The 10977-nt window shown below is 42.4% G+C and overlaps 1 protein-coding gene across 13 annotated transcripts in view; it reads right to left on the reverse strand.

The window, feature by feature from the left end:
- The window catches only part of LOC105463461 (doublecortin like kinase 2), a 184394-nt gene extending 182918 nt beyond the window's left edge, over nucleotides 1-1476 (reverse strand). For 6 of the 13 annotated variants that reach the window (XR_976344.3, XM_011710545.3, XM_011710541.2 and 3 more), the window contains exon 1: nucleotides 322-1468. Coding sequence is in view for 11 of the 13 variants with exons in the window: in XM_011710545.3 (XP_011708847.1) it covers nucleotides 322-742 (421 nt within the window). In the remaining 2 variants the exon portion in view is untranslated. Of the gene's footprint in view, nucleotides 1-321 lie in introns of all 13 variants that reach the window. The other 7 variants (XR_976346.3, XM_011710542.3, XM_011710539.3 and 4 more) reach the window with 3 other exon arrangements.
- Between the last annotated feature and the right edge of the window lie 9501 nt (nucleotides 1477-10977).

Below are 10977 nucleotides of genomic sequence, written 5' to 3' on the forward strand. Positions count from 1 at the left end.
TTTCTCAAACATTCTGCACTTCAACACAAGTAAATTCAACAATCTTAGCACATGCCACCAGTGCCTCAATTGGCCTCTGACCATTAGGAAATTTTTCCCTTCTTTAAGAGACAAATCTCTTGGGAAGGAAAGTCAGTGTGTATGTGGGCACCCCACCGCCCCCCACCCGCCACCTCCAGCCAATCTCTAGAGAAACAGACAGAAGCATCAATTCTCGTGCCGCTTGGAAAGTACCCCGCAGGCTCCCCGCTGCGCGGGCCCGGGCCCACTGCACCTGCCGGCGCTCCGCCGCACCTGCCGTGCGACGCCCTCCCCTCCTACCTTCCAGCAGCTCGTCCAGGCTGGTGACCTTCCGGCTGCCGTCGATGGTGTAGATAGTGCGGACACCCTGGGGCAGGTTCACGTTGTCCGACAGGGAGCGGGTGAGCTCGATGAGGAGCGCATCGAAGGACCGGAAGCGGTCACTGGAGATGGCAAACACCAGCCCCTTGAAGTAGCGGTCCCCGTTCCGGTAGAAGCGTGCCTTCTTGGCCTTCTTCTCCGAGCTGAGGGCCTGCAGGGTCCGCGTGCGGTAGAAGCTGCAGTGGGCACTGTGCGCCGGGCTGGGGATGAGCCCGTTCCCCTTGGGGCCAGAGCTGCTGCTGCCCCCGGAGGAGCTGGGGGCCCCTCTCCGCGACCCCGGTCGCGGCCTTTTGTCCCGTTCCTCAAAGTGCTCCAGCTCGATACTCCTGGTGCTGGCCATCGCGGCTGCTCCTAGGGCTCCCCGCAAAAAGACGTCCGGGCTGACTAAGGGTGTGAGCGCCCGTGCAGGGACGTCTGATCGCGAGGGTCCTTAACGCGCCGGGACACCTGGCTCTGGCATCCCGCCCTCTCCGCGCAGGTGGGGCCGAGGAGCCGCGGAGGTGCTGACCCGCCCGCGCCCTCAGCTAAAAGTGGCCGCAGCGCCGAGCTGCCCAGCTCATTGTCCAGCGCGGCTCGCTCCGTGCCTCCCGCCCGCCGGGGAGCCCCACGCCCCCGCAAGCGCCTCCTCCACCCGGCCACGCCTCACGAGTCCCGCTCGGGAGCCGGCGGGGAGAGGCAAAGTTGGGCTGCCCGAGGCGCGCGCCGGGCCCGCGGGCGCACACAAAGCTCGGGCGTCCGCGGTGCGGAGCGCTCCTAGGAGCGCAGAAGCGAGGGAGGGAGGAAGGAAGGAAGGGTGGGGCGGGGCGCGGAGCGTGGAAGAGGCCCCCGGGGAGGTCGCGCGGGCCCCGGCCCGGGGTGCAGCGCCGCCGCCTCGGCCGAGCCCGGATCCCGCCCGTTCGGGGCTGAGAGGGCCGAGCCTGGCCCCTTCCTTCCCCAGAGCGCGGCCCTATCGGGAAATAATGCAGCCCGCCTCCCACGCAGCCGTCAGGCCCGGCCCACCGGCGAGCATCCGCGCTCTGGCCTCCCTCCGCCGCCCGCCGGCTGTCAGCGCTGTAGGAGGCTTCCCGGCCCGGGGGATGCCAAACCGCGGAGAGAGGGAGGAGGGGGCGGAGGAGGGGGCCGAGCGCCGGCGCGGGAGGAGCGGCTCCTGCAGGTCCCGGGCAGCCCCGCCCGCCTGACGGCTCCTGCACGGCGCCGCGCGCGCTCCTCCGCCTGGGAAACGTAACCGCGCAGGCCAAAAACTACAAAGGAAGGAGATTCAAGGGCAAGGAGCACATCCCCAGCCAACCTCCTGGTGAGGACTCCAGGCCAAACTACTGCAGAAAACCCAAGCCTAGCATTGGCTTGGGGCACACTATTTATTTTTTTTTTAAAGCAGATATGTTGCTGTATTAGAAAATCCTTTGAGAAAACAGCCTCCACTGTTCCCATTGCAGATTCGCTAATATGGTACGTTCAGTAACTTTGAATGAATGATGAGAAGTTATTGGGTGGTAGGGGGGTTATGTAATCAACGAATATTTATCGAGAGCATACCATGTGTCAGGGATTGTTTCTGTCACTGGGATGCACTAACAAAGGAAAAAGACATTCTGCACCCACTCCCCCACCCGCATATTTAATGTTGTCAATTAAAGCTTCTTAAGAGGCCTGTAATTTGTGAGCACCCATGATAGTGGAAATCTTAGTGCAGTAGTGTCTATTCAACAATAAAAACATCTTTTCCAAGGACTTAAGAGAAATACTAGTTCTTTGCAGTTTGTTATTAGGAAAGACAAAGCTCAAAAATGTTTGGTCCCCATTTGGCACGTGAAACCTTAGAACATTCAACACCTGGTTTTCTGAGCAGCCTAGACAGCAATCCAAACTGACCTTTCAGGAAGAAAGGCATAGTTGCTTTTTCTTGGGTTGAACTGAGTCCTGGAAGAGCATGAATAAAGGAAGGTAGAAGCACATGCAACGGTCGTTAGCATCTGTGAAGTTGGTGCGCCCCACCAAACGCATACACACACACTCCCTGCATGGCAGCTCCAGAGAGGACTCCTGCTCTGTGCACAATACTCCTCCCAAGGCAGTTCTGGGCGTACGCCTGGGCATATCTAACTTCTTGCGGGGTTGGGGCATGCTAGGAAGTCAGAGCTGATCTGAGGCTTCAATGTAGTTTTTCTAGAGGAAAATCCTGCAGCATCATTAGGGCCACCACCTTAAAAGGCCTCAACCTAGGTCAGTTAAATCAGAATTTCTGCAGATGGGCTTCTCCAACGTATTTTTTAAAAGTACCCCTAAGGTATATCCAGAGTTTCCAACCACAGGCTGTAACACCAGGAATCAAATAAATCAGTGCTTCTTCTCAAACTTTAATATATTTACATGTCATAGGGGAATCTCATTAAAATGCAGATTCCTATTCTGGAGCTCTGGGGTGGAGTTTGAGATTCTGCATTTCCAATGAGCCCCCAGGTAATGCCAATGCTGCTGGTCTTGGTACGAGACTTTGAGAAACAAGAAACTGATTGCAAATTTATTGAGATAAGGTTCCGTCTAATTACTAGTAACTCCACAGAGCCCATCAACTTGCCTTAAGATGGCCATGTTCATTTGAATCACTGTTAGTATTTCTTAGGGGGAAAAAAGACTGTCAACTATTGCTGTAGAAACAAATTATCCTAAACTTAATGATTTACAAGAATAAACATGCATAATCTCAGCATTTTTGGCAGATCAGAAATCTGGGAACAGTTTACCTCAAAGCGTCATGTGATTGCTGTCAAGATGTTGACGGGGTCACAGCCATCTAAAGGCTTGACTGGGGCAAGAAGATCCATTTCCAAGACAGCCCATTCACACATGAATGGTAAGGAGGCCTCAGTTCCTTGTCATGAGCACCTTTCCATAGAGTCGCTTTAGTGTCACCCTGACTTGTCAGTTGGCTTCCTCTAGAGCAGGGGTGTCCAATCTTTTGGCTTCCCTGGGCCACATTGGAAGAAGAATGGTTTTGGGCCACACATAAAATACACTGACATTAATGATAACTGATGAACTTAAAAAAAATCAAAAAATCTCATAATATTTTAAGAAAGTTTATGAATTTGCATTGGGCTGCATTCAAAACTGTCCTGGGCTGCGTGCTGTCCACAGGCCATGAGTTGGACAAGCTTGCTCTAGAGAAAGCATCCAAGAGAGCACAAGGTGGAAGACACAATGTGTGTTATGATATAGCCTTGGAAGTCATACACTGTTATTCCCACAATATCCTGTAGGTTACACAAGTCAGCCCTGTTTGATGTGGGAGGAGACTACACTAGGGTGTGACTAGAAGTCAGCAATTATTGGGGTCATCTTGCAGACTGGTACCACGGGTTTCAGTCTTTCAGTCTTTAGAACACTAACACACACTTCCTCACTCAAAGATCCCTGATAAGAGATTTGTCCCTTCTTTTTTTTTTTTTTTTTTTTTTTTTTTTTTTTTTTTTTTTGAGACGGAGTCTCGCTGTGTCTCCCAGGCTGGAGTGCAGTGGCGTGATCTCGGCTCACTGCAAGCTCCGCCTCCCGGGTTCACGCCATTCTCCCGCCTCAGCCTCCCAAGTAGCTGAGACTACAGGCACCCGCCACCATGCCCGGCTAGTTTTTTTTGTACTTTTAGTAGAGACGGGGTTTCACCATGTTAGCCAGGATAGTCTCGATCTCCTGACCTCGTGATCCACCCGCCTCGGCCTCCCAAAGTGCTGGGATTACAGGCTTGAGCCACCGCGCCCGGCCAAGATTTGTCCCTTCTTATATAGTGAATACAATTATACAATATGCCAGTGTTTTTAACTCAAGGTGGATTAAAGACTTAAATGTAAAACCAAAAACCATAAAAACCCTAGAAGAAAACCTAGGCAGTATCATTCAGGACATAGGCCTGGGTGAAGACTTCATGGTGAAAACACCAAAAGCAATTGAGACAAACGCCAAAATTGATAAATGGGATCTAATTAAACTAAAGAGCTTCTGCACAGCAAAAGAAACTATCACCAGAGTAAACAGGCAACCTACAGAATGGGAGAAAATTTTTGCAGTCTACCCATCTGACAAAGGTCTAATATCCAGAATTTACAAGGAACTTAAATTTACAAGATAAAAACAACCCCATCAAAAAGTGGGGAAAAGATATAAGCAGACGCTTTTCGAAAGAAGACATTTACGTGGCCAACAGACACATGAAAAAAAGCTCAACATCACTGATCATTAGAGATATGCAAATAAAAACCACAATGAGATACCATTTCATGGCAGTCAGAATGGTGATTATTAAAAAGTCAAGAAACAGTAGATGCTGGCGAGGCTGTGGAGAAATAGGAACACTTCTACACTGTTGGTGGGAAAGTAAATTAGTTCAGTCATTGTGGAAGACAATATGGCGATTCCTTAAGGATCTAGAACCAGAAATACTATTTGACCCAGAAATCCCATTACTGGGTATATACCCAAAGGAATATGAATCATTCTACTGTAAAGACACATGCACATGTATGTTTACTGCAGCACTATTTACAATAGCAGTCATGGAACCAACCCAAATGCCCATCAATGATAGACTGCATAAAGAAAATGTGGCACATACACACCATGGAATACTATGCTGCCATAAAAAAGAATGAGATCATGTCCTTTGCAGGGATGTGGATGAAGCTAGAAGCCATCATTCTTAGCAAACTAACACAGGGACAGAAAGCCAAACACCACATGTTCTCACCCATAAGCAGAAGTTGAACAATGAGAACACATGGACACAGGGAGGGGAACAACACACACCAGGGCCTATTGAAGTATGTGGTACAAGGGGAGGGAACTTAGAAGACAGGTCAATAAGTGCAACAAACCACCTTGGCACACATATACACGTATACATTTGCACATTCTGCACATGTAACCTGGAACTTAAATTAAAAAAAAATTAAAATAGGCCAGTATTTTAACATTATTCCCTAACATTATATCCTTAAGTTAAAGAAAGGTTACTACTTTTCAACAGGGGTGGGGGGGAAAAGAGAAAGCATTTCCAAAGGTGTTACTTAGTTAAAAAATGATTTTGTGATCCTACTCTCCACATTTGTTTTCTTGAAGAATCTTATTTGTGATCCTCTTATAAGAATTGAGATGCAATCACTCTTCATAAGGTATTTATGAATGAATATGATATAAAGACCCAGTTGGTCAACATTTGAAGATTTGTTGAGGTAGGAAAAAATCAGTTTCAGTGTTCAAATTCTAATGCAAACAAAATTTGGAGGTTTTAGGTAGACAACTAGTACTTAGCTTGGCTTACTTCATGATTTTCAATTTATAGAACCAAAGCAGATTTTCTCCTTTCGTGCAGTTGCAGAATTTGCAGAGTAAGATATTTTAACTGGCATTTTCTTTGTTGAGATACTCATTTTTTTCTAATGAAGAAATGCCATCTGATTATTAATCATTGGTCCTTCCAGAGATGGTCTAATTCTCTTAGGTGGTGACAAGTTCCACCAACTCTGTCTGCCACACCCTGATTTAAGGAGCTTCTTCAGGAAGGGCTGGCCACAGGTGCCTCTTCACTATCTGGAAGCCCACTTTAACCTTAGATGGCTCTTGGTTGTAAAAAGCGTTGTTAGAAAAACCTTCTTTTTAACTCCCCTTAACCTAACACTTACTTGAATAAAAACTTTTGTGCCAAGTATTTTTAAAATGGCTTCATTTTTCTGCTAAAGGCAATTCGAGAATTTCAGTCCAAAAACTCTTCTCCCCTTTTTGTGTGATTAGAAATGACCCCTTTTTGCTTTTTATTTATAATACTTATAAGTCTTGGAATATCTAGTGGATGTGAAAATTTTGTTGGCAGTATGCAAGAAGGGTCTTCTACAAACCATTTGGGGCAGAGAAGCTCAACTGGGCATAAAGGAAAACAAATTGTTCTCTTTGTTCTCTACACTTCTTTTTGTATCACACACCTGTAATACAATTTTAGAGCTGCTTTTAGTCAGGTAGTAATTCCGTCTCCGGCTTACTCCCTCAACCCCACTCTGCCTTGAGTAAGAAATATAATGCAAATTTTTATCTAGCATAGTTTGTTTAAATGATACTTTATTAAATATTTCATTATGGGTCTTTACATAAGAAACTTGCCTTGAACATTTCCTGTTTTTTGCCTCATGCTACTTCATTTCTCAAATGCTATGGCTAGTCTTCACTTTTGGCAAGAGACTTCTATTTTTAAAGGCAGTTTTCCAGTGACTCCATTACTTATTACATAAAGGATGCCTCCGAATCTTTCAGACTGCATTGTGCTGAGACATTTTGCTGTCTCATGTTTTCATTCCTGTTCACTATGTGCCAAGCATTTCTCCTAGAAGTAAAAAATGATGAAATAACTAAACTACTTTAAGTGAGAGCACCTGGTGACTATAGAGTTAAAATTTTGAAACTAAGCATGACTCTCATTTCATAGTCTTATTAATTGTAAGTGCTAGTGCTTTCTGTTAAGCTTTAATGAGAAAGGGTATAAGGTAAGGCAGTTCAGAAAGAGACTCTCCATCTCTACCCCATAATCTGTACCTAGACTGGAAAAAAGGCTCAAACTGTTTTCCCAATAGTTGTTCTGCCTTTGGAGCTTGTTGTCCTTTTCACCCCTGATTTTTGTAGCACTTTACATAGATATTAATGGTTTCTTCACAAATAAGTGAGGGAATAATTGAAACTACCTTTTCAGCTTCAAAAAATTTAATGTACCTGTTTGGTTAATTCTTTCAGAAAATCTAAATATTGGACGGTGGCTCATGCCTGTAGTCCCAACACTTTGGGAGGCAGAAGTGGGAGGATCACTTGGACCCAGGAGTTCAAGACCAGCCTGGGCAACATAGGAAGACTCCCATCTCTACAAAACATTAAAAAAAAAAAAAAATTAGCCCGGCGCAGTGGTGCATGCCTATAGTCCCAGCTACTGCAGAGGCTGAGCATAAGCTCAGGAGGTCAAGGCTACAGTGAGCTGTGATTGTGCAGCTGCACTCCAGCCTGGATGACAGAGTGATGAGACCCTGTTTTTGAAAAAAAGAAAAATCATAAGTTTAATTTTTAAATGAAAATATCAGAAGAATTGAAGAAAATAGTCAAATATGCATGCTTTAAATATATATGGCACACAACTACTGTTTTTTTCATGAGAAAATTCTGATTGTTTCTATGGTATATTTAACTTCCACAAAGTGTCTAGGACAAAAACTCCATACATATAATGTGAATTTATATGTCAAGTACATTTTATGTATTCAAAATTCTATTTTTATTTTGTCATTTGCCAGTTCAGATGCAACCATTGCTGATGAAAAATAACAACTTTAAAATCATATAGCAACTTTATTCTTAGGAATTTGAATTTGTTCCTCTAAATCTTCCTGAGAAGAAAATCTGTGCAGCTAGTAAAATTCATACTTTCCAGATGAGGAAATCTAGGCATAAAAGTGAAAGATCATGAAAAGTACCAAGTACTCTCATTTTGTTTCTGTAGGATGGAATTTCCCAAACTCAATATAAAATTTAATCTTTAAATCTAGGCTTTTTGCTTCATTTAAAATTTAAAAAAATTATTTTTGTTAAAATTGATGATGATTTTAGTGGTTTGCTCCTCTCGGTAGTACCTTCAATGTCTATACAAATACTGAATGTGACAAACTATGTTCATGTCATTCTACATATCAGATTAGAACAATGATGGTCAAGAGTACTTAAAGGATAATAAATATTTAATAATGATTAATAAGTAGTTATGACCTAGTTAAGGAAACAGATTATAGACAAGGAAATAAGAAAGTTTAAGTAGCAGAGATAGAAATTGCCTCCAGGGTATGCTCACTCTAGAAAATGTTCACTTCAAGCTTTCAAAGTTCATTAATCACAAAAATATCCGTCTCTTCAGGAGTTATAGCTTAAAATTAATGATTTTTTAATTTACAGTAAGTTTATATTGCAAATTAGCTGGTTATTTTAGGACAAATGTTCTCTACACCCTACACATATTTGAAATATTCAAATGTTAAAATAATATATATATCTTATTAATGGGAATAAGGATCTACTCAGACTTTAACCAACACTCCTTAGCAAATCTGTACTCATTTGGCTAAGTATTTAGGGTTTTTTTTGTTTTTTAGTTTTTCATTGGTACTTCCCAGAATCCTGTCCCCCTATCTGAAATAACTAATTGATCATGATTTACCATTTGTATGAAAGATACAGCACAAACACTGTGTGTGTGAATATATATATATATATGTATCTGATATTAAACACGTAAGGCAAAGAGATATATGCATGTGATTACCTGATTGTTTTCATCTTAATGTAGCTGGTATGTTCATCTTTAATAACTTGGTCATGATATAAAGCTACATTTCATTTTAGTATTAAAATTAATTATAATTATTATTTATTATTATTACTATAATAATAATATTTTTCTCCTTGGGCTTTCTCCCTTTAGTGATAAGCCCATGAACCCCTAGAATCTTAGTTAGTTCAAAATCTTAGCCAATATCCTCATGAAGAAAAATCTCTAAAAAGAGTTAGTCCTCCAGGGACCTCTGTTTCAGCTCTTCTGACCAATGCAAGCGCTGGAACTGTAGGCCCAAAAAGAGTTTCAGAAGGTATAGAGAAGGAAGGCTTTTCCCCAACCCCCACCGAAACAAATAAATAAAGTCATCGTGCCAGCTTACTATACATCTGCTAACTGGGAAGAAAAATCTGTTCCAAGGTGTTTATCTTCTTTACCACTTAGATATGGAATGATTGGTTTTGGCCTTTAGGTTATAGAATTACAAATACATAGAATATAGGGAATGTTGAAGTAACTACAAGTAATTCTCCTTTAAATTCTTACTTGTTTAAAAAGACTATCTTAATGTCTTCAGCGTTCTCAGATTTCTTTAATAGACCTGGCACAGCCAGAATATGTAAACAATAAGTCCCATAACAGTATGGAAATACCACAGACCACTATTAATAGCCTAGTTGTTTTTCTTGGAGTTGTTCTGAAACTACCTACTTCATTTCATGTAGTTTAGCAGCTTGGTCACACAATTCAGTGGGAAATTCTGAAAGTAACTTGGATTGGTACGTGAGGGAAGGCCAGCAGAGAAATGCAATATGGCAGCCCTGATCTGTCTCTACACACAACTGCTTTATATTTTAATTAATCTTAATTCAAACAGTGTCTAAACTTTTGCTGTTAGACCTGTTGTTTGAATGGATGATAAAATTAGTCACCTTTTCTTTATTGCTGGTATGGTCAAAGACTTTCCCTAGAGCAAAAGTTTTACCCTAACGTGGGTTTTGTTAGGGGTGATAAAAAGTTTTTGCTAAAGTTAATTTAAATTCCTCTAAGAAGAAACTGTGGTCAATCCCCAGATCTCTTTCAGTGTGTGATCCAATGCAAGATTTTCCAAGATGATGTATAATAAAATGCATCTCCATTCAATAACAGCAAAATTTAGTGTAATAGAATTACTAGTAAGGTTGCTGTTGCTTTTTTTAAAACAATCTCACATTGACAAGAAAAGATGCAAGTTCAGTACAAAGAATTTTTTTGATGAATCATTTGAGAATAAATTCCCAACAACATAATGTCTTACCAACCCTAAATAATTTATTGTATTTTTTTAAATAAATAAGAACATTCTTCTACACAACATGATATAACTGTCAAAGCTAGGAAATTAACATCCATAAACCACCACCAGCTAATCTTGAGAACCCATTCAAATGTTGCCATGTCTCAACAACATGCTTTTCAGCAAAAGAATCCAGTCCACAATCACGGTTTGTGCTTGTCATGTCTCTTTAGTCTCCTTTAGCCTAGAACATTTCCTTAGTCTTTCCTAGGCTCTCATGACCTTGACACATTTGAGGGCTACAGGCCAGTTATTTTGTAGAATTTTTCAGTTTTAGGTTTGTCTGATTTTCCCTCAGAATTAGATTTAAGTTAGATTTAAGCATTTTGGTAGAAATATCACAGAATTGATGCTATGTTCTTACTGCATCATATCAGGCGTGGCTTAATTTCAGTTTGTCTCATCGTTAATATTCCCTTTGTCCCTGCCAAGCTTCTTCACTGTAAAGCTACACTTTTTCCCTTTGTGATTAGTACCTACTTTGTAGGAAGGCATTTTGAAACTTATGTAAATATCTTATTCTTCTCCAGATTTTCTTTCTTTTTCTTTTCTTTTCTTTCTTTTTTCCTTTTCTTTTTCTTTTTTTTTCCTTTTTTTTTTTTTTTTTTTTTGAGACAGGGCCTCACTCTGTTGACCAGGCTGGAATTCAGTGACATGATCTTGGCTCACTGCAGCCTCTGCCTCCCGGACTCAAGCAATTCTCCCACCTCAGCCTCCCAAGTAACTGGGACTACAGGTGCATGCCACCACACCCTGCTAATTTTTGTATTTTTTGTAGAGGCAGGGTTTCGTCATGTTGGCCAGGCTGGTCTGGAACTCCTGAGCTCAAGCAATCCGCCTGCATCGGTCTCCCAAAGTGCTGGGATTACAGGTGTGAGCCACTGCACCCAACCCT

Source organism: Macaca nemestrina, chromosome 3 (genome assembly GCF_043159975.1).
Source record: "Macaca nemestrina isolate mMacNem1 chromosome 3, mMacNem.hap1, whole genome shotgun sequence".
In the NCBI taxonomy this organism is placed as follows: domain Eukaryota; kingdom Metazoa; phylum Chordata; class Mammalia; order Primates; family Cercopithecidae; genus Macaca; species Macaca nemestrina.